Source organism: Impatiens glandulifera, chromosome 2, assembly GCF_907164915.1.
Source record: "Impatiens glandulifera chromosome 2, dImpGla2.1, whole genome shotgun sequence".
In the NCBI taxonomy this organism is placed as follows: Eukaryota; Viridiplantae; Streptophyta; class Magnoliopsida; order Ericales; family Balsaminaceae; genus Impatiens; species Impatiens glandulifera.
The window spans coordinates 64,384,261-64,407,850 of record NC_061863.1 but is presented as its reverse complement, the minus strand read 5'-3'; the positions used below and the strand labels follow the sequence as shown (position 1 = coordinate 64,407,850).

The 23,590-nt window shown below is 31.3% G+C and overlaps 4 protein-coding genes across 4 annotated transcripts; 2 read left to right on the top strand and 2 right to left on the bottom strand.

The window, feature by feature from the left end:
* Positions 1-4,127: 4,127 nt before the first annotated feature.
* Positions 4,128-6,035, bottom strand: LOC124925907 (staphylococcal-like nuclease CAN2). The gene is made up of 9 exons (XM_047466033.1): positions 5,769-6,035; positions 5,644-5,699; positions 5,454-5,568; positions 5,270-5,380; positions 4,982-5,169; positions 4,838-4,894; positions 4,599-4,758; positions 4,467-4,535; positions 4,128-4,393 (listed from the first exon to the last, which is right to left on the bottom strand). Exons 1-9 carry the CDS (start codon positions 5,928-5,930, stop codon positions 4,292-4,294), a joined length of 1,020 nt encoding a protein of 339 aa, XP_047321989.1. The 5' UTR covers positions 5,931-6,035; the 3' UTR covers positions 4,128-4,291.
* Positions 6,036-9,997: 3,962 nt separating this feature from the next.
* Positions 9,998-12,968, top strand: LOC124923675 (cation/H(+) antiporter 15-like). The gene is made up of 3 exons (XM_047463641.1): positions 9,998-10,509; positions 10,599-11,597; positions 11,670-12,968. The coding sequence occupies exons 1-3, from the start codon at positions 10,282-10,284 to the stop codon at positions 12,888-12,890; spliced, it is 2,448 nt and encodes an 815-aa protein (XP_047319597.1). The 5' UTR covers positions 9,998-10,281; the 3' UTR covers positions 12,891-12,968.
* Positions 12,969-13,112: 144 nt separating this feature from the next.
* LOC124926797 lies at positions 13,113-18,730 on the bottom strand. The gene is made up of 9 exons (XM_047467096.1): positions 18,492-18,730; positions 17,325-17,483; positions 16,828-16,916; positions 15,621-15,674; positions 14,605-14,865; positions 14,432-14,494; positions 13,691-13,759; positions 13,559-13,604; positions 13,113-13,438 (listed from the first exon to the last, which is right to left on the bottom strand). The coding sequence occupies exons 1-9, from the start codon at positions 18,523-18,525 to the stop codon at positions 13,377-13,379; spliced, it is 837 nt and encodes a 278-aa protein (XP_047323052.1). The 5' UTR covers positions 18,526-18,730; the 3' UTR covers positions 13,113-13,376.
* A 3,788-nt stretch (positions 18,731-22,518) lies between these two features.
* LOC124926798 (PRA1 family protein B3-like) lies at positions 22,519-23,511 on the top strand. The gene has a single exon (XM_047467097.1). It carries the CDS (start codon positions 22,582-22,584, stop codon positions 23,218-23,220), a length of 639 nt encoding a protein of 212 aa, XP_047323053.1. The 5' UTR covers positions 22,519-22,581; the 3' UTR covers positions 23,221-23,511.
* The last annotated feature ends 79 nt before the right edge of the window (positions 23,512-23,590 follow it).

Below are 23,590 nucleotides of genomic sequence, written 5' to 3'. Positions count from 1 at the left end.
GCGTCACGCAACTGGAGGGTGCGTGACGCAATAGGGATATTTTCGGCAGAAAATATTTTGGGGGTCACCAGCGCTATAAAAAACATGGGCCCGCACCAAACATAATTTGACCCCTCTTTAGGGTCATTTCCTCAAATTCCCCACTCTATCCTCCATCTAAAATCCTTTTTAAAAAAAAAATTATTTAACTACTACAAATATTTTAATTATTTAATTTAAATAAATAATATTTTTAAAAAATATTTAGAATTTATTATTATTATTTTTAAATTATAATTATTCGCTACTTGTTTAACTATTTAGTTAGTGTTTTTAAATTGTATATATTGCAAACATCTCATAAACCCAATATAATAAATCATTTTGATAAGCTTATTATTGGTTTCTAAAATTTTATAAAAGAAATTAAATAAGTAATTGATATAACAAAAATATAAATAAATGATGGGAACTGGTGGTCCAAAAAGGACAATTATTGCATTAAAAGAAAAAAAATATCTTGTCGTCTTCTTGACTTTTCTTAAAACTTGTTTAATTAAATTTTCAAAAATGTTTTTTATTATTATTATTGAAAAAAAAATAATCTAACATTTTCTCTCTCTATCCTGATAAATTAATTTTAAATAATTAAATAAAAAATAATTTTAATATTTTTATAAATAAAAAGAATATTAAATTAATTAAGTAATCATATATTTAAGTAAAAAATCTTTAAAATATCCCAAACCAGATAAATTTCTTTTCAATTTTGTTATTTGTTTTATATTTTTAACACATAACTTGTACTTAATTGAGATAATTTATAATTATATGTATAGTCATTAGTCATAATCGTATTTAATAGCATTTGTATGGTTTTTTAATTTTTATAAAACTTGTGAATAAATAAAATAATTTATTATTTAAAAAAATAATAATTGAAGAATATTAATAAAATTAAATATATATTTCTAGTAAAGATAATTTGTATCTTAATTAACTTTATAAAAAAACTATTTTAATAAGTAAACGTTATTGAGATTTTGATTCAATTCTATAAACAAAAATTGAATAGTCTTTCACATTTAAATGAAAAAAAAAATAGTCTTTACTTAAAAGGAGGCTGGAGGCTTTACGTATACGTATAATTTATTGAGAAAACAAACAGAGTTACTAATTATCGTAATTTTAATATATATATATATATATATATATATATATTTTATATTTAGGAAAATGGTTCCATTATTTCGATTAGAAAACTCATTTACAGTGAAATTCGCTCCATGAAAATGACATATCCATGAAAATGACATATGCTTTTATTTTTATATTTATATTTATTATATATATATATTAAGATATTATAGGAAAAAGACAATTTTATCAGGAATATGCTACCATTTAGTATTTTAACTCTCTCGTCATTATTTATTTATTAATTTAATACTTTACCTTTTGTTATTTTTTTATAAAAATATAATTAAATATTATTTGATTTATTTTCTCATTAATTATGTTACTTAATTTATTTATTAAAGTATTATATTTTACTAAAAAAAAAACTCATTTCTATACTAATTAGGATTTTCTTTCTCTTTTGAATTCAAAAGGTATATAATTTATTAATTTGGTAAAAGGCAGATAAAAATAATTGAATTGAGATGTGGTAATGGCTAATCCTTGACAGTCTAATAAAGCCAAAACTCTCCACCTACTTTCCTTTTTCCACGCATAGTTCATTATCCTTGACTTTTGAATAGTTTATTTGAAAATAATTAATATTTACAAATTCTTTAACATTATTCGAGAATAAAAATGCAGTAAAACTATTTTATTTAGAGAATTCCAAAATAAAATAAAGAAATTTCTTGAATCCTTCTCTAAAGAAGTTTCATTGTTATTACTTAAGTCAATATTATGAATATTAAGGATAATCCTTTGTTTAATGGACAAGGGTTGAATGAGTTCACAATTACAAATTATTTACCACATCCATTATAGTAATTTCATTTTAAAAGTATTCTTTAAAAGACATAAAAACTCTTAAAAGTAGTACACATCTAACACACATAAAAAACAATGACATAATTAAATAAGAGAAAATAAAGATATTGACAAAAACAGAACAATCACAAAGTAATTGAATATGAAAAATGCTATATGCTAAAATAAAATAAAAGTCAAAATCAAAATTTTACTTAAAATCGATCATTATTTTATAAACTAGTAAAACTAAGAATTTATTTAAAAAACTATTAATTATATATTATTATTTATATATAAAATTAATTTTAAAAAACAATCATAAACAAATAACACTCATTAAGAGTTATAGTTACAAAATTAATAAGTTCATTTATTTGATTAAGTAATAATTTTTTTTAAAATTTGTAAATATAAATTTATTTTATTCATGTAGAATCGTAAAATTAAAATAAGTTGTAACTTATAAAATTGTAAAATCATAAATTCGATATTTAAAATTTTGTCTAAACTAAACTTGTTAATTTCCTTTAAAATCATAAAATTGTAATACTTTTAACCCACTAAAATAACTCAAACAATCAAATAATGTCTAAAAGAATAAATATTTATGTATTCAATTCTTAGTTAGAAGGAATCAATTTCTAAATAGAACTTACAAATAAAAAATTGCAATAATTCTTCCTATCTAAAATTCTATTTTTTTTTAAAATTTATTTATTTTATTTGTAAATAGAACTTACAAATAAAAAATTGCAATAATTCTTCCTATCTGAAATACTTTACTTAAAAGTTTAAAAATAACTAATAAAAAATAATTTTTAACCATAACAATCAAAATATTTACATATATAACTTTTGATTATAAAAAAAAGTAAAAATACTGAAAATAACAAAGTTGAAATAACTTAATTTAAATTGACGAAAATACTTACAGCAAAATATTAAAAATATCAATTTTTCAATATAAAAAAATAGTAAAGTTAAAAACTACATTTACGCCACCATTATAATTCAAACAGTTATCAGCAAATTTTAATAAACCAGATTTGAAAGTTCTCACTCTAAAATTATTTACTTTTTTCTCTTGAAAAGAAGGCTAATTTAATTATACAAACTTAACTTTTTGAAAATCAAATCAAAATGTTAGAAATTTTTAATATTATTTTGTATAAATACGTATCAAAATACAATATAATGTTAATATTTGATATGTTTATTGTATCACACCTAAGGATGACAATTTAAAATCTTTCTGCGGTAATCGAACCGAACTGCCTCGTTTAAGGTGGTTTTTTCTCGAAATCAAACGAAAATGGGGCGAGGATGACATTTGTGTTCCTTATATGGATTCTGCCCCGAACACTACAAACACAATTAAATATATAAAATCACCAATATATTTATTATATTTTTGTAAGAGTTGTAAATTTATTTCTTTATAATTATATAAAATTTCAATATATTATATTAAAAAAATCGTTTATAGAATTTTATTTTTAAAAAATCGTGCCCCACAGGATTCCTCGAAACCAAAAGGAGCGGGGATGATATTAAAAAAAATTCCGAAATAAAAATGTTACGAGACGGTAAATATATTCCCGTCACATTGTCATTCTTAATCACACTGAGACTTCAATATACCAAAGCTTTCCGTGCAATATATGATATGAAAAAAAATTTACGGACAAACTGTAGAGTATCCCACACCCACCTAACTTCAATGGAAAAAATTTAGGAGGGAATGACTGTAACTCAAATTGATTGGCCCCAATCTATTTAAGGATCTTATCAAAAGGTTGTTAAGAGGATCAGTAGCTAATGCTCATCATCGGTAAGTAACTCAAATAAAGGTCAGATGAGAATTTGGCTCCACGAAAAATTGAAGAAAAAACACGGATGAATAAAAAAACAAAAGTTTGTCAGTGAAGTTATTCACTTCCTTTTGTGAAAGTTAGAATCGCACCCTCACAAAGATGCATATGGTGTGTGAGCGAATGAGGTGTAGTGATTTTTAATTTTTTAGGAACCATTATTACCCTTTAATGTGAAAAATTATTCAATCTTAAACCCCCAAACAATGTACATGGCTTGACTTTCTTGATGATAACTTCTGATTTATGGATGACCATCTTATGATTAAATAGAATAAGAATATTCTCCAACCTATGAACACTTACCTTAATCATTAGAATGGTATCATCAATATATCATACATAGGAATGAATTGAGGTTTGGTGCTTGTTTGACATAAAGAAAGACACAGATACAATTGGTTAAGCAATACATACATTTACAATAAGAATTGCATTTCAATCGCAACAACTTATCTTCGTTGTTCTCGTTTGTTCTTTCTCCACTCCCATGGCATCTCAGGGTTTGACGACGCCCACAGGCCAACTCTCTTCGCCCGAGCATCTCTCTCCCACTAAAACATACAACACGCAAATTCATAAACAATTCGATATCAATCGATTGACTGACTAATCCTCTAATCTCACCTTGTCCAGTTCTGGCCGTCTATCATAGGCCTTATAATGCCATGCCATTCCTTTCTTCAACATGGTTTCCTAAACAAAGACAAGTCAGAAAAAAAATTGATTTTTCCATTGAATTATTGTCATAAAATGTACCTGTACAAACTTTCCATTGCAGTATATATCTCCAACTAAACGCCCATAACGATCTTGGTCAAACACAAAGATGTCCACGCACTTTCCCTGAACAAGCTTCAACAGTTCATCTTTCGCCTCTTTTCCATATGGCATAGCACTTTCTGGTGCGTCAATTCCCCTACCACCAAACTATTATAGTTAATAATAGATGGAAGAGAAGGTTGAAAAAACAGACATTTATTTACATTGGATTCTACCTTAATCTAATTCTGTACTTTCTAGCAAGAATCTCCTCGTTCTCAATACTAATGAACCTGTTTGAATTGAAGATGAAGATTTTGTTATCCAAGTACAACAAAAACAGGTCATTATTGTCTTCTTTCAAAAGTCAAAATTCAAACCTGTATCCTGCATTGATGATTTGCTGGTGAAGTTCATCAGCTCTTGTATAATCCCTACAGGAACGTGCTTCCGATCTATGAACAGCCGCTATTTGCACTTCATTGGGGATGGAGGCTGACTCTCGGGGATCCGTGGTGTTAACATAAACAGTGATTGTATCCCCATCTGCCACAGCCCTTCCATCTACCTGAACAACAAATCAAAATTACCCAATATTCAAAACCACCAATCATAATTAAGCTTGATAAGGAAGAGCAGTTTTGTAATGAAATAATGAAATTCTCAACGGGTAATGTCTGCAATTCGAACTTGAGCCCTTCTGGCCGATGAGTTGGGACGCCAACCGTTTGCTCTACAAGAGTATGAGGAAGAGGTAGACCATAGAAAGCTAACAGACCCTGCAAGAAGTTTGTGAAAAGGTTATAACTTGTTTCTATGGAAGAAATGTGCGGATGAGTTTGATGAATTTACCTCGACATCTGCCTTTTGATGTCTTTTTAAGGTTGCTATGATGAGCCTTGAAGCTTCTTCAGGCGTTTTAGGAGGGGGTTTTGCATTTCTCCACGCCTCCAAGAGTTTCTTGTACCTTTTTTTGTTGTGGGTTAGGACTTAGGAGCAACAGTTTCGATTAAATTGAGGTAGAAAAAAAGCAAGTGCTTACCAGTTGGATTGCGCTCGCTTTGAGGAAACAACATGTTTGCTTAGAGCTTGGGGAACCTAAAATTGAGAAATCGATGAGTCGAGAAGATGATGATGAAGAAGATGAATGGAGATGAGGAAACGTACTTGAGATGTGGTTTCGAAGTTGAGTAGGTCGTGGGCAAGGGCGGAGATGCCGACGGTTGTGGCGGAGACGCCGTGAGGGCCGAGAGATTCGTTATCGTTGGTGGTGGTGGGTTTGCAGCATTGACCCCATAGGAATCTCAAGACGCTCCCCAGAAACCCCATTGTTTTGTTTGTTTCTCCTGAATTTAGATCGAGCCCTTCTTCTTCTTCAGGTCGAAGGAAGGAAGGAAGGAAAGCAAGAGATCGGAATCGGATCTTCTAAATGCAAGACCAAAGACTTTTACTTTACTGTATAATTTACTTTACCTTTCTACATGAATACTAAACTTTACAATAACTGAAATAACAAATCGGATCAATATTATATTCAAGTTTAATATCCGATTTTTTCAATGTCTTATAATGTGATCAGATTTTTTTTATTATTTTTTAAATAAAACTAATAATAGTTTAAATTTCATTATTCAGTTTTAATAAAAATGATGAATCAAATAAGAAACCAAATTGATTTTGAAATAACCATCTTCTACTTCATTTAAGCAACTATTATATTTAAAAAAACAAAAACTGATTTTGGAATTTATATAACATGAATTATTTAGTTGGTTTGAGTTATTTGAATAACCAAAATAAAAAAATATTATTTCACTCTACTTCTAATCTATCACATTTAAATATAACAATTTAAAACCGATCCGTGATAATCGATTCGAACCGATTGATGTGATATTTCCCAATTTTGACCGGAGATCGGGAAAAACCTGAAATATGTTGACTGAGGTTTGGGGCGGAGATGATATTTATATGCCCCAAAATTCCTAAACGGAACCGAAAATACGAAGAAAAAAAATAATGATAATTGTTTAAAATATTTATTATATATACTTATTTAATGTAATTATTATTATTTTTTCACTAAAAAAAATTATTTCTCTTATTTTATTCTTATTTTATTAATGCAACCGTTACAATTATAAATAATTGATATTTTGATAATTTATAATTATAAGAATTATTTTATTATTTATATTTTAAATTTAAACTATTTTTTAGTTTTAGTGCATTGCGTGGAAACCTTGTCCCCGATCAGGGCAATAATGGTTTATATTTAAAATTCTCGTCGGGATTTGGGGTAGAATCAGGGCAATAATGGTTTATATTTAAAATTCTCGTCGGGATTTGGGGTAGAATCGGGGTGGGATTTGGGGTAGAATCGGGGTGGAGCGAGGCAGTTAGATTCGAGACAGTGATGGTAATGAATGCAATTCTCTGAATTGAACCACCATATTATAATCCCTAATCATATTACTCATTTTATTAACCAATATACATTTTATTTTAAATTATTAATTTTTTTAAAATGCCCATATATAATAAACATAAAAAAAAATTCTTTAAACACAATGACAAAGAATTACATTAAAAATAATAATAAGAAGAAAAAAAATGTACTCAATATGTTATTGAACTCGTAAATCTTCGAGAAAACGATTAACTCCCAAACTATACTGGCTTTCTGAACGAATTTTAGACATCATCATAATAATAACATTATGAATGATACGCTTCGGACGACTATGATTATTGAAAGTTCCACGAATTCTCCCAAATTAGATAGTCCACCAAAAAATAATTAGAATAATAACCCAAATATGTAAGTGTGTCATATTAGCCGCATCAATCTAAACTTCTTAGCAACTATCCAAAGACTCGGGCAACACTCAATGAATCTCAGTAATACTTCACAAAAGACTCAAAATACTAGTCACCATTAACAATCCAAGAGTAAATGAGTTGCCGATTCAACCTCTCCGTATCTCATACAACTAACCATAATACCACATTTTTTCATGCACATGTCATCCGTAAGAATTTCACCGTAAATAATGCTCCATCCAAAGAACACATCTTAGATAAATTTTTGACTCCCAAAGTTTTTCCCAACAAAAATATATGGAATCATCTTAGCGAACAATTTTTAACAATACCCCACATGAAAACTATTAATATTTTGCGAATGCATAACGTCTTGTACAGACGGAGACACTTGTTTGCATCCTACCAAAAGTAATCGGCTAACGAAACTACTAAACCGAGGATCAAACATGTCATTAATTGTGACATTTTTACATGAGTAATGATAGGGGGAGCGAAAGTTTTGCAGCGAATGTGTAGCGAACTGATGTGGAATGGTGACTAGGCGGATGACTAATTATAACTTTAAATGTTTATTTATCTCTCTCATGTTTATTAATAATTTCTCTCTCTTCTCTTACTTAATAATTTATATTTTATATCTTTAATCTTTATAAATAATTTATTTTAAATATTAATAGGAACAATAATAAATCAAATAAAAAAATAGCAAAAATATATATTATATTTGATAAATATATATTTAAGAGAATAAAAAATTAAATATAATTTTTTTATATTTTTTAATTAATTATTTTTAACACCCTCTCTACTTTTTTATTTTTTATAATATATATTTTAAATTTAATCAATTAACTCAAACGTTTATATATTATAAAAACAACAAATTCTTTTTTTATTATTATAATTTATTTTAAAAACAACAAATTCATATTTTTTTTATTATAACTTATTTTAAAAATAAATAAATAAATAAATTATTAACCATATATATATATATATTTTTTAATAGAGAAGAGAAATAATTAATTAAAAAAGTTAAGAATTTTTATATTTATTTTATTATTCTCTTATATATTTATCAAATATAATATATATTTGAAAATATATATTTATTTTTTTATTTATTTATTTGATTTATTATTGTTCCTATTTTTATTCTAATTTTTTATAAATAAAAATGGTAAATAATAAAATATATAAATATATAAGATTAAAGAGATAAAAAATAAATTATTAATAAAGGGAAGAGAGAGAAGTTATTAATGAATAGGAGAGAGATAAATAAATATTTAAAATTATGCTTAGTCATCCGGCTTAGTCACCCTTCCACATCAGTTCGCTACACATTCGCTGCAAAATTTTCGCTCCCTCTATCATTACTCTTTTTACATATAGCAATGAAATCAATCTCATGATACGTCGTAGCTAGAATTTTGACACTACACTAAATGTCGTCCCAAAAACTAATTGAAGAACCATCCCCACAATGAATCTAAATTGCTAACGAAACTTTTCAAATAGAATAAATTCTCCTCCAAATGCTATACTTCACTGAATAATTAGATATTTTGGTGAATCAACCAGATCAATCATGACCATATTTACAACATCTGATTATCGATGACCAAATACTATTTGGCTCTGTCGCAAATCTACTGCACTATTTTGATAGAAGAATTTTATTAAAAAAAAAGATCTCGAATATTCAAACCTCCTTGATATTTAAACATTTAACCTTACCAAAACTAATTAGATTACAAAACGATGAATTAAAAAATTCATAAAAATTTACACATTATTTCTCAATTTTCACCTTCACATTTTTGGGAGAATGAATAACGATATCATATATGTGAGCATAGATAACAACACTTTTAATGAAAATTAACTGATCCCTTTCGAGATTATTTTACTTTTACAACTAGATAATTTACATTTAATTTTAGTGATAATTGAGCCCAATAAACCTTGTATAGTAATTTAGCACATAATGACATACCAAAATATATTGACGGAAGAGCACCAATTCTAAACTCCAACACATTTATCAACATCATCTTTCTTCTTCTTTTATTTGAAACAGAATCTGGAAAAAAAGATGTTTAATTAATTAAAATTAACTCGAAGACTAAAACATGTACCAAATAAACATAAAATATTTCTAATGTGTTTAAATTTTTTTATAGTTAGTCTAAAATCACTTGTCATAAACAAAAAAATTATGTGATATGACAAAATGATATATTTTTCTTCCATCATATTATATTATATTTTATTATTATATATTAATAATATTAAAGTCTTTTAAAAAAAACAAAAAAAATTATATCCTCTCAAAATTATCACCATATGAATAAGCCTCACAATTATTGAACTCTCAAAAAGAATCCTCTCAAAAGAGGAGGGGATGGTTAACAAACTAAAGTTGATGAATAAATATAATATGAAAATTCTATTATTGAGCTTATTTAGAATATAGTGTGAATTTAATTGACTATAAAGATGATTGGGATAATAATGTTGAGAGATTATAGAGACCGTAAATGCTCAACGACTTGTGTAGAAGACGACCCAACACATGAGGATGACCTCTCTCTTTCTTTCTTTCTCTCTCTCTCTCTGTTGCAGTTGTTGTTGTTGTTGTTGCAGAGTGAATCTCCTTCAATTCCCAATTCCCAATTCAATTGTTAATTTCTTCATCTTCTTCTTCAATAATCGTCTTCTTCAATAGTATTGATTTGATGATGCTGATGCTGCTGCATGATTGTTCTAGTTCCATATTGCCTCCCAGGAAGAAGAAGAATTATTATTATTAAACCTGTCTGGGTGGGTGGGTGTCTAGCAGATAGAAATAATGGAGAAATCACTTGGACCGAACAATGACACACTCCTTAAAATCGGACACAGCACCATTCTGTGTATGGACCTCAACACCATCACCGGTGGATTCGGCGTTCACAATCCCCTCGACTTCACCGCCTCTCTCCTTCTCGTCCAGCTCTCCCTCATCTCCATCGTCTCTGTTCTCATCGACGTCTGCCTCCAACCTCTTGGCCAGTCCAGCATCGTCGCACAAATCATAGTAATAATATCATATCCCCTCTTCTTCTTCTTCTTTCTCAATCTCAATCCCAATCAATCATTTATAATATATGTTTCATTTCATTTCAGGGAGGTATACTCGTCGGACCCTCCGGACTCGGCTACGACAAGGATGTAGCATTGGCCTTGTTCCCTCCCAGGAACACCATGGTATTGGACACAATCGCCGCCTTTGGAATCATGTACTTCTTCTTCTCCATCGGCGTTAAGATGGACGTTACCATGATGTTCCGCCCGGGGAAGGTAGTACCCGTTATCGGTTTATCCTTAATCTTATTCACCATGTCCTTTTCCATCTCTTTAGCCCTCATCATGAAACACTACATCCCAATGGATGAATCCCTATCCCGAGCCATCACCTTCTACGCCGGTTCTCAATGGCTAACCGCTCTCCCCAATCTCGTCTGCCTCCTAACCGAATTGAAGATCGCTAATGCAGACCTCTCCCGTCTCGCACTCTCCATCGCCATGTTCAATGACATGCTTGGAATCGCATGCATCATAGGTGGAATCGCCTTCATCGAGAGCACCAGCGCCTTACAGACCGCTGTCATTTTTCTATCTACCGCCGCTATGATCGTCATCATCGTCATAGCTTTCCGCCCGTTGGTCTTGTGGATACGAAAACGAGTTGTCAAAGACGACAAGGGTGTCCAGGAATGGCACCTGGTCCTCCTCTTCGTCTGCGTCCCGGTCACCGCCCTTCTCACGGAGTTGGTAGGCCAACATTATATCTTAGGACCGTTGATATTAGGACTTCTAGTTCCGGACGGCCCACCGCTTGCCTCCGCCATTGAAGCCAAGCTTGACCTTTTCATTACGAGACTGCTTTACCCAACGTATCTGACGGTCAGCGGACTCAACACGAACGTTTTCACGATTAAGGGAGAATCTGCATGGATTCTTGCGGTGTTAACTCTGTTCTCCTGTTTGATTAAGACCGGAAGCGTCATGTTACCCGCCTATTTCGTTGGAATTCCATTGCAAGAAGCTTTTGTTCTTGGGCTCATGCTTAATGCAAGAGGAGTTAGCGAGCTGATTCTTTACAACTTTTGGAATGATAGCAAGGTTTGTTTTCTTCTTCATCTTCTTCTTCAAGAACTGTATGGAATAATTAATGAATCGATTTTGGACATGCAGCTGATGACAGAAGGAGACTTCACGGTGGCAGTGCTAATGGTGATAGCGGTGACAGGCATCATAACGCCGCTTTTAAGGCGGCTCTACGATCCGTCGAAGATTCAGATTCCTCTGAAACGAAGAAATATACAGCAAACAAAGGCAGGGACGGAGTTGAGTATGATGGTTTGCATATTTGAACAAGACAACGTTCCAACCATGGTCAATCTCCTGGAGGCCTCCAACGCAACGCGGGAGAATCCTATCGCCGTTACGAACCTTCTCCTTGTGGAATTGGTGGGGAGGGCAATGCCAACGCTCGTAGCTTACGATCCGCAAAACCCTCCCCCTAATAATAGCTCAGCCGCAGTCATCAATGCATTCCATCAGTACGAGATGTACAATGAAGGATGCGCCAGCGTTCGGACTTTCACAGCTATATCTCAACTCGACATGATTCACGAAGATATCTGCCGTGTAGCCATCGATCAGAACTCCACTATTATTATCCTGCCTTTCCACAAACATTGGGCGATCGACGGAACGATTGGATCAGCTAATCGAGTTATACAAGCTATGAATGTCAAAGTTTTAGAACGCGCTCCTTGTTCGGTCGCGATATTAGTCGATCGGGGTGGTTTGCACGGCACGTTGTCAATCCTCAATAATCAATCAAGTTACCACGTCGGCGTCCTGTACATTGGCGGCGCCGACGACAGCGAATCGTTATGCTACGCAGCTCGGATGGCAAACCACGAGAGCGTTGTTCTCACCCTAGTTCGATTCCTTCATTTTGGAGGCGACAATGCTCGGGAACGTAAAGTTGACAATGAGTTGATCAGCGAGGTCCGGCGAGCACACGCCGGCAATGAGGGATTCTCGTATCGAGAAGAGCTTGTAAAGGATGGAGTGGGATTAGCTGCGTGTATTGGAGGGCTGGAGAGTTGCTTCGATTTGATTATAGTCGGAAGGAGCCATCCGGATTCTACATTGATGGTGGGACTGGAAGAATGGAGTGAGTGTCCGGAACTAGGAGTGATCGGCGATATATTGGCGTCGCCGGATGCAAACAGTACGTCATCGGTGTTGGTGGTGCAACAACAGAGAATGATAGGAGGAAAGTTAATAAATCGCGCATCCAAAAACGTAGCGGATAGAGATTCAATTTTGATGCAGCCTGTCCCGGCACCGGTTGGCGATCATAACGACGCTACTTGGGCGATTGCGATGGATAGAAGTTGATCCAAAGTGTCTGTTTAGTGATAGAATTGTAGTATATAAATTTTGTATATAATTTGTAGTCTTTTTGACTATTAAATTAAACCCTCATTTTTTACATTTAATTGCATCCATCATCCTTCTGCAATATCTTCTAAAGGGGACTTGGCACAAAGGCAGATTACTTGGTACATACAACAATTCACATATAATAATGTGTCACCACACCAATATATGCAATTCGAGTAAACAACCACCAACCAACTAACAGATTATTTCAAAATCATTCCATATGAAGTAAGCAAAAGTCAGGGTAATTCAGACAAAAAACAAGAGTAACAGAACACAGGGGGGCTAGGAAATAATATAAAATAAAATAAAAACTACCCCTAGAAATGGAAACTGAAAAGTGAAAATGTCCTAGTGCTTCAATTGAAAGATAGATACTTCTCAAAGTACAAGTACAGTACAGTTGGTCGTCATACCTACTAGCAAAACAAGCTCTCTCACTCACTTGATACCATGAAATGATGGCAATACAGCAATCAGTGAATCTCCATACCCAACCGCTTCTGTTGTAAAGCAAATCAAACCAAATAAAGAAATAATATGAGTGAACAATTACTTCTTCTTCTTTTTTTAATTTTGGGATTATTAAATAATGATAACAACAAAATGGGTCCCGTACGTACCTCCATCAGTAAAGAGAACCTTCAAGACTTCACCAGCTGTACCCGACTGCTCAAGTGAAAGTGTGATTAGGGATTATTAATTACTATTAATAAGCATTAGACAAAACATTTATCCAACAGACTCACACTTACCTTCACAGGAAGTTCAGTTCCAAACTGATCCACATAGCCTATCACTTGTCCCTCTTTGATCAAATCGCCCTATACATTCCCCACCACAAGTTGCCTTATTAGCCATTTATATATATACATATACAATTCTTTGAATCGAGCACCACTATTCAAGTCATAAAGTAAAATAAACATGGAAGGAACTAAAAGTTCCTGTGACAAGTATAGAACTAGCTTTAGAGGAAATGAGACTCGGGCCTTGTTTGATCTTGGGTTATTTAAATAATCAAGTGGTTATTTCTAAAATATATTGTTTGATGTAGGTTATGAAAATAAGGTTATTTGGGTAAAAAGACATTAGGGATATATATATAAAATAAAATCAAAATAGGAAGTATTTTTGTATTTTTGTTGATGATTTGAATGATGTAATTGATGAGTAGATGGTTGATTGGATAGAATATGGAGTTATTTCAAATTAATCTCAGGTAACCCACATCAAACAAGGCCTTAGATTGACAAGGGAAAGAGAGCATAGACATCATCATTTCATAAAGATTGCCTGAAACTCTATCCAGCTATATAGGACTTGGTTTAACATATTATTATTGGCATTGGTGTATGTAAATTATTTAACCAAGCAAAAGAAGAATGCAAAAATAGCCTCCAATGTCCGATTTTTGGCATTGATGAATGTAGCAGGTACTAAAAAGGTGAATTATTGTAAGAAAAAGAAAAAAGTATAACTCTAGCCATGTGTACCTCTTTACACGAAGGAGGTTGTTTTTTCCCTTTAAATGTTCTGCCTCTCCTGAAAGAGCCAACCTGTGCCAAAGAAAGACAAGGAAATTCAATATATTTAATCGTGAGGTTGATGGTGTCAAACCTTGCAAAAGAGGTGATAGGAACAAAAAAAAGTTCAAATAAACACTTACCACTGGAGATGACACTACAACATATCCACTAGCTCCCGTGGCATCTAGATTTGATAACTTTGCAGACTTCTCTGCGAAAACATTTACAAAAGGGCTAACTATTTCAGTCGAGGATTTAGCTGCTGGAGATGGAGGTGAAACAGGAGTCGATCCAGTCATCGGTTCAGATGGTATAGGTGGTGCAATCGTGGGAGAGTAAACAGGAAGAGCAGTTTTTCCTGCATCTATGTTCCGCTTCATGTGCATTTCAAAACTCCCAACCTAATGGAAACAATAAAAAGGCCAGGAAAGTATGAAGATAGGTAGATAGGATATTATGTAAATACATGATCATGAAAAGATTTTGTCCAAACTTTCATTCAATTAAACAAAGAGGAATCTGCCCTGGATGGGATTTTTTGGATTCATCCGAATTTAACATTTTCCTTGTGTTCCTATATTTTTTGCCTTTTGTTTTCTTCTTTTACTGGTAAAAAGTGAAAGCAGTTCGTGTTCAAAGATTTTCTTATGTATACAAATTTTTCTTTTCTTTTTTTGTGATCAGAAGTTTTTCCTCCTGTGAGAAGCTTTTTAAAAACAACAATAGCAAGGAAATACTAATAATATAACATACTAAAAAGGAGAACATTTGCTCATGTAAAATGTTCACTTTTCTCCATCGTCTTTAAACAAATCAACAGTTTTACTTCCAAATGTTTTTTAACATCTTTCACCTACATGCATTATTTAACATATTGTTGTTCTTAGCAAGAAACATACAGTATTTTTGTAACCTGACCTACTCAAATATAACTTATAGGTGTAACTTTACTATTATAGATATAGAAGATTTGAACATCAGCAATTTTGTTGACCAAGCTATATCGGTTCTGAAGATAATATCTTGGAAGAATTATATATATAAATACATATATATTTAATCACAAAGCAGCGTATTCTTATTGCAACAGGACCTTGTAATATTGTTGCCTCTTTTTAAGTGATCTATATGGTATGAAAGTTGAGAAGTAGCTTACCTTCAGTTTCAGCTCAGCAATCTCAGTCTCCTCACATACCTCCAGGATTAATGACTGAAATGAAAACAGCGACCATTTAAGATCAGTCAAAGCCAAGATGATAATGCATGGAGAGTGTCAAAATACACACGAAGGTGCTGCAAAGTAAAAGTTAATCATGGGAATTCATTCAATGAAATTTCTTTGGGAGACTCGTCCAACTTTTAAGCCTTTTTTTATTGAATTGGTCAGTTAAATCATTTGCACTCATACTTGGTACTCGAACAGATTACAGAATGGATACAATCAATTTCAATCAACATTATACAAAATAATTTGGAACTAAGAGTAGGTATATATCTTTCCCAACAGTATGTGTAAGCTCACAGATCTTTCACAATAGATCGTATTAAACATCATATTCAGTTACTAACACTCAATACTAAGTGTTTTTTCCAATCCAAAACCAACCAGAAAAGACGTTCAGGCTCCACCACCTGTTTACATGGAATTAAATTTGAATTGAAATTCTATACTAATTCTATATCTTTTGAATTGGAATTGAATTATATTTAAATAAGTAAATATGTTTAGAAGATTTTTTTAACTAACCAAAAATAATTACTTTTCCACACTAAAGATAAAATCACAAAACTAAGTAAAATATAGGCACATATTAGGACCAGGGATTAACAATAGGAATAGGAAATTAGACCAACTATTTAAGAATTTAATTGATCAATTAACATAAATATATAATTTCATGGATTTTCAATTCTAAATATAATTTTATTTTTAAAAATATCAAACAAATAGGAATTCAAATCCAATTTAGATCTAAAACAAATGGAGGCTTAATGAAATCAGATCAAGCCCACCTGATACAGACCCATCTATCCCATGAAAAGAGGCAAAAAGGTAAAGAAAGACCAACAAAAAGGATCAGCAAATGAAAACTGTAATACGTTCTCTCCATCCACACCATGTAAAAGATTGTTTCAAACGTCCAACCAAAATATTAGAATCGAGGAAAAATATATATTACTGCTGCATATTACGAGGACATAGTGTTATGCATGCTCTTAAAAGTTTTATGAACAATGGATACTCATATCAAACAGAGCAAGTTTACACGACCTGCGTGAAATTTAGAACATGTTGAATTTTATTTGATAAGAAACAATCACAGTTATAAATCAAACAAACAAAGTCCAGATTATATATTCACCTGAAATCCATTAGGAAAGACTGCTAAGTTTTTCTTCCCAATTGCTTTTTGGGTATCCTTCTCCGATGGTGCTGCTCCATTCAAAGATACTGGAATCCATAACACACATGAGAAGCTAAGTATTTGTGAAAATAACAAAGAGCTCTATAATAGTCAAGCACACACTTCTTTCCTGACATATTTCCTTTTTCTTCTTTTCCCTTTACTTTTATAGGTAGTCAAGGGCATAGCCCATGTGTATCAACTATCAAGTCAGTCTTAGACCACAAAATACAATTGATAACCAATCCAGAATAAATATGATCAATAACATATCCAATGTAAAAGAATTCATTTGATTTTGGTTAATTCAATTGATTGTCATATCCTAAAGTTACCCCACAACTGCTTTCCAGCTGACCCTAACCGTTACAGCGAAGATGGGTCAACAACTTAGAATTAAGTGTCATAAGGTGGACTCCAAGGCATGAGCCTTAGTTAAGAGGCAATCTACTCACCATCAGATTTAGCTGTGAGTTTAGTTTCTGATGCCTTCACGCATAACACTGGTGTTCCTCCTTGCCTCCTCAGGGAAACAAGATTGTTTCCAAAAATGGATTTTAGGTGGGATGGTCTACACAATGCAGACCGTGTTTCTGATGCTATGCCCGAAGTACCTGGAAAAACAATTTGCATTTGTATGTCACATCATTATTCCACCTAAGATACAAGTCAAATAAACACTATTCCATCTTGATTAATTCATTTTGTAGCTAAATGGTTTTGTTGCTTCTACTTGTACTTCATATATTACAGTTTCTTAAGCTAAAGCTTGTATAGAACTTACACATATATTAACATATTTAGAGTAAACTAAATAAAAGGAAAGAAAAGACTCATATACACCAATATTAATCAAATGAAAAAAAAAGGTACTAAATATGTGAAATGAGTAAATGTAATATGAATTATGAGTAAACTTGAATTGATATTTTTCAATTCTACTTAACAAATTAAACTAAGTGTGGTTTTAAGTAAGCTTGAATTGCTATTTGACAATTCTACCTAAGAAATTGAGTAGTTAATCAATTTTATAATCAAACCAAGGCAACAAAATAATCAAATGCATATATTCATTAAGTGCTAGATGCAATAATCAAACACGAAAACAGACATATATTCATTTTCTAATTTCATTTGCTTCTAGGGAGAACTAATTTGGAATTATAAGATCTTCAGATTCAAATCCACATGCATGATAGAGATCTTGACATGCAATTCATTTAATGCATATGAAAGCTCCGATGAAAACAGTTGTGGTTTAAGAACAAGTATAAACCAAAAGAAAGTGTACCAAAAGACAGTTCATTGGTTGAAACATTGAAAAAATGATTCTCTATGTAAATCAGACGCCAAAATCATTCAGCACTATCGCACAAGTAAGCAATTTTCTTAAAATGTAAAATACGCAACCACGAAAGGAACAAAAACAGAGAGAATCACTGATCAATAGCAGCAAAGAGCGAAACAGATATAGATCTGAAACATAGGTAGACGACGCCTAGTAGCAAGGTTCAGAGACGAAATTTCTCGAGTGATTTCGACTGGTGAAATGAGTGCGACTATAGACATTTAAAATCAGAAAGGAAGGAGTGGATGAAGATGATATAGAAAGAGATGCTTACAGTGAAATGAGCGGAGGACGGCGGCGGATTCCATGGGAGAAAGAAGGAAAATGTAATTGGTAGGAGGCGGAAAACGAGGGGGGAGGGAGATCTGTAGTCTGAGAAATGAAATGCGGAAAAGCTAATAACGAAGATATGAGAGAGTACTGGATGATGGTTAAGGCACAGTTGGGAGTTGGTTTGAGTTTATTTCTTTGAGATGTCCGCCCCCTTCTCTCTCCTCACACCCCCCTGGACCCTACGCAAATTTGATCATACTTGGCTAACATGCGCCAAGGGTTATTAAATTCAGCATTCCACGTTATTTTATTTTTATTTTCTAAGAAATTGAACATCTGATCACCTACTTAATTTTATAACATTTTAAAATATATATTTGAAATTATAAAATTAATTAATATTAATTTATTAAATTATAAATCGTACCGCTCCGTGGTAATATTCGACTTAAAAGATCAAAATATCACATGCTTAATTTCATTTGAAAATATTTTGAGTTTAAACAGGACCAGTTTATCTCTCACCTTTTATATATATATTATTGTAAGAAGTTATAATGATGTTGATCAGGGAGTTAAGCAAAATAGAACTGAATCGTCGAAAAATCGACTGAACAAATTTTTTATCGGTTCATAATTTCTTGTACCAACTCTGGCCGGTTCAATTGGTCGTTTAGATAATAAAATACTGACGGATAAACCGATCAACCATATATATATACGTGTTTTAAATTTTTTTAGGTATTGTTTTTATTGGGTCGGACCTATTTGGAGGTGAGAGAGGTCATTGCCTCAAGACACCGCCTACCAAGGGGTCTAAATTTTTTAATATTATATTTAATATGATACAAAAGGTTTGTTACGATTTCTATTTGCGTAATCTGCCGGTTACCGCCCTCAATCCCCATATGGCCATCATAGGGCCCAAAAGGTATCATATAATTTCAATCTTTCTCACAATCTGACAATCTATTTTAAATCTTGTTTGATTCTTCAATTTGTTGATCTTACAGGCTGAATGAAATAATATTTTCTCTTATAGACTTATATTATTTTGATGAAATATTTGAAATAGGTATAGTTTTAGTGCTTACTTGCATTAATAGATTTTTTCCTTGTTATATTATCAATAAATTTTTGGAATTTATAAGCGAGAACTCAAAATCATAGTAATTAATTATAGCAGATGTTCTAATATATTAAAACGATGAAACCCTAGTTATATATTTCTATTACTCCATTGTATGAATGAATGTGTTATTGAATTAGGTTGTGTTGATTAAATTAACTTTGTTTGAAAAATAAACTAGATGAATTTAATCTTTATTTGATGAACTTGTAAATTGTGATAATTTCAGAATTTGTGAATCGCAAGAAATTGGTTGTAGCTACTGGAATTAATCTTGTGTAAAATGTCTCATAAACATTTGTTTGTAGCTCAAAAGAGAAAATTGAAACAAAGGGAAGAGACGTTAATTCAATGTCAAGCCGGTGATATTAACAAATATTTTAGTAGAAATAACATAACAGAAAAAGATAAATTAGGAGATAGTTTGATGATTAAATAACAAAGTCACTATGATAATGAAAAATTGGTTGAGACTGTCAATTTGAGTGAATCGAATGAAAACTTGGAGAATGACTCTCGACAATAAAAATTAAATTCGACTGAGAATTTGGAGGATCCTAAATATTGGAATAACATTAGTCAAAAACTGAGATATTACTTGGTACATATGGGTCCAAAAAGAGTGGATTATTTTTTGTTTCTTAAGGATAGTAACAATAGTCATTTTGATTCATCGCATTATACACGAATAATAACAAATAGACAAACATTTTATAGACTATGATTTGTATATTCTATTTCATTAAATATAATATTTTGCTTCTGTTGTAAGTTGTTCAAGACTGAACAAATGATGAGTAAAATGAAGAATTTCGATAATGGGATAAAAGGACTAACATAATATACATAGAAGTCATAAACATCGTGAAGTTAGTAAGGATCATATGGATTGTATGTTTGCTTTGGTTGAATTAAAAAATGATATTTTTTTTCTTCTCAGGTCTTATGAAACACATGTACATAAAGCTGTCTTTCTAGCCTAGGGATAAAAAATAAATATGTTTTTTTTTATTTAAGTTTTGTATCTTGTCATATATATATTTTTATTTTATATTTTGTATTTTTTTATTTTTCAAATTATTTTAATTTAATTAATATTCTAATTTATTTTCTTTAAGTTAATAATTGTTTTTTTACTTAATTTATCAAAATTTTATTCATATAATGTTTATCTTTTTAGTTTTTTATTTTTTAATTTATTATATTATATATATAGTATTTGTTATTTTTTACTTTTTACTTTATTATATTATATATATTTATTATTTTTTTATCGAATAAAATGATTTTATAACCAATTAAACCGACATTTAACCGCCAACTGACTGACTGACGAAGGAAGATTTTGAACAATCGACATCAACGGTTATTGACACCTCACTTAAATTCATAAATCTATGTACGGGTTCGGGGTGGGCTGAAGCACCCCATAATTAAAAAATTACGATATGAATGTATCATCACCCATAATTTCTTTCAAAAATTCAATATAATACAATATATGTTTATCTAATTATTAAAAATAAAAAATGGATAAAACTTACTTTAATTCACTCATTTTATTTAAAAAAAAATTAATACATTTTTAAAACCTATCCTAATTTTTTTTTCCAAATCTAGCCGCTTTAAACCCTGCAACGTCACTCATCACTGAATGGAAAATACTAATAATAATAACCATTTTCTTGATACATGTTATAAAATTCAACTTCCTAATTTTAAAAAGGGCTTGTTTAATCTTGGTTAATAAATAAACTAGTTTGATATGGGTTAATAAATAAACTGATTTAATAAATATATTTTATAAACTAACTTATTATTTGAATAAAATGATTACACTATATAATTATATAATTAGGGAAGTGCAAAAAAATCGAAAAATCGAACCAACAACTTACTGATTTTATTTTATCGGTTTATTGATTAACCAGTATTAACGGTTCCGGTTAACCGGTTTAGGGGTTTAACGATTCGATTTTCGGTTCAACTAGTGATTTAATCGGTAAACCAATAATAATTTAATTATAATTATATTTATATTTTATATTAATTATTTTGTAAATATTAGATATATTATAAATAATATATAATAATCTATGTATTAATTATTTTAAAATTTTAAAATATAATTTGTATAAATTTATTTATAAAAATAAATATAATTTATATAACTATTAATTTAAAAATTAAGACTTTTAAAACATATTATATTCTACCATAAATGTATTTATAAAATATTATATTATAACATGGAAAAAAAAAAATAGAAAGATGAAGATACATAATAGTAATGTGCAAACTATCAAATTTTGAAAAAAAAAATATTTATTAAAATTTATACTTAATTTAATAAAATTGAATTATTGTTGATTTAACCGATTAGAAATAATATAACTAGAACCAATAAAATCGATATACTCGTCAATTAACCGATTTATAAAATAAGAGACCGATTTATAAAATAAGAGATAAAATCAAACTTAACCGAATTGTTCAATCCCTAAATATAATTTATATATATATATATAAATTTATTGATTGTGATTTCAATTATTTAATTAAAGAAAGAAATGATTGATAACTTATATTATACATAATTGAATATTATTAGAGAAAATATAAATATACCCGTTAAAGAATTTAAAGTGTTTGGAAAAGGATAACTAACGTTTAAGAAAAAGTTGACGGTGGATCAAAGAAATCGTGTTTACCCTAATATAGAAAGAGAAAATATAAAGATTTTATTTTATACGCAGAATTAACGGTAGGAATAATTATAATTTACTTTGACTCAAAATAAAAAAGAAAAAAGAAAAAGGAAAAGGCTGGACAACTGTCTCTCTCTTATTGGTTATTACTTAGTAGTTCCTCTATTTTAGACTTTTTAGTCCCCCATAATAATTATCCCTCTTCTCTCTCTCTCACAGCACAAACTTTAACAGAGTGTACCACGAGCACATCAATGGCTTCGCCGCCGACTCTCCCGATCTCCCAATCATCCACCGGCGGCGGTCTATCTCAGACGCCCATCGCTACTCCGGCCTTCCGCGCCTTCTTATCTCGTCTCTCTTCTTCCGTCCGTCAGGGTTTCGCCCACCGTCGTCCCTGGTACGAACTCGTCGAACGCAACTCCATAGCCCGTCCTGACAACCTATCAGAAGCCGTCTTTCGCATCCGCAGGAATTTATCTTACTTCAGAGTCAACTACATCACCGTAATTGCTTCCGTCCTTGCAATTTCTCTCATCTCTCATCCATTCTCTCTTCTACTCCTACTCTGCCTCCTAGCAGCTTGGCTCTTCCTCTACATGTTCAGACAATCAGATCAGCCTCTCGTCATCTTCGGCCGCACATTCTCAGATCGAGAGACTCTCGGCATACTCGTTCTCTCCACCATTATTGTGGTTTTCCTCACTAGCATCGGATCTCTACTTATTTCCGGTGTATTGGTTGGATTTGCTGTGGTTTGTGCTCATGGCGCTTTCAGGATTCCTGAGGATTTGTTCCTTGACGAACAGGAACAGGTTAACCCCGGTTTTCTCTCTTTTCTCGGCGGTGCTGCTGCTCCAACCGTAGCTGCTGCTGCTGCTGCAAGAGTATGATGAAGAAGACCAAATCAGATCTTCAACACACGTCACTCGTAGAACAATTTTTTTAGGGTAAAAATTCCTATCCTTCTGTTATTATTATTATTCATATTGTATCATTGATGACAAAAAAAGTTTATCTGTTTGGCAGAATTTATATCTCAATCTTGCTTTTTGCTACTTTTTATTTTATGTAATGAGCTTTAGATCTTACTAAGTTGAGCTTTCTTCTTCTTAAGTGTGAAAATTTGTATTGATCTCATCATATTACCATTCTTGTACGCCATTTGAGCTTTCTTGTTCTCATCTAAATCCCAGACACATGTACAAATCTCTTACATCTGTATGAGATTCAATGGGTTTTCCTTTTTTGTCACCAATGGTA

Bases quoted from the DNA above. Each gene is read 5' to 3' on its own strand.
- LOC124925907 (XM_047466033.1), bottom strand. From the start codon at position 5,930: ATGGGGTTTCTGGGGAGCGTCTTGAGATTCCTATGGGGTCAATGCTGC. The intron at 5,569-5,643 runs GTAAGCACTTGC...CAACAAAAAAAG, and splicing joins AAGCGAGCGCAATCCAACTG to GTACAAGAAACTCTTGGAGG. The intron at 4,759-4,837 runs GTAGAATCCAAT...GTTTGGTGGTAG, and splicing joins AAGTACAGAATTAGATTAAG to GGGAATTGACGCACCAGAAA.
- LOC124923675 (XM_047463641.1), top strand. From the start codon at position 10,282: ATGGAGAAATCACTTGGACCGAACAATGACACACTCCTTAAAATCGGA. The intron at 10,510-10,598 runs GTAATAATATCA...ATTTCATTTCAG, and splicing joins GCATCGTCGCACAAATCATA to GGAGGTATACTCGTCGGACC. The intron at 11,598-11,669 runs GTTTGTTTTCTT...TTGGACATGCAG, and splicing joins ACTTTTGGAATGATAGCAAG to CTGATGACAGAAGGAGACTT.
- LOC124926797 (XM_047467096.1), bottom strand. From the start codon at position 18,525: ATGGAATCCGCCGCCGTCCTCCGCTCATTTCACT. The intron at 14,866-15,620 runs GTAAGCTACTTC...TGTTTCCATTAG, and splicing joins TTGCTGAGCTGAAACTGAAG to GTTGGGAGTTTTGAAATGCA. The intron at 13,760-14,431 runs GTACACATGGCT...GGGAATGTATAG, and splicing joins AACCTCCTTCGTGTAAAGAG to GGCGATTTGATCAAAGAGGG.
- LOC124926798 (XM_047467097.1), top strand. From the start codon at position 22,582: ATGGCTTCGCCGCCGACTCTCCCGATCTCCCAATCATCCACCGGCGGC.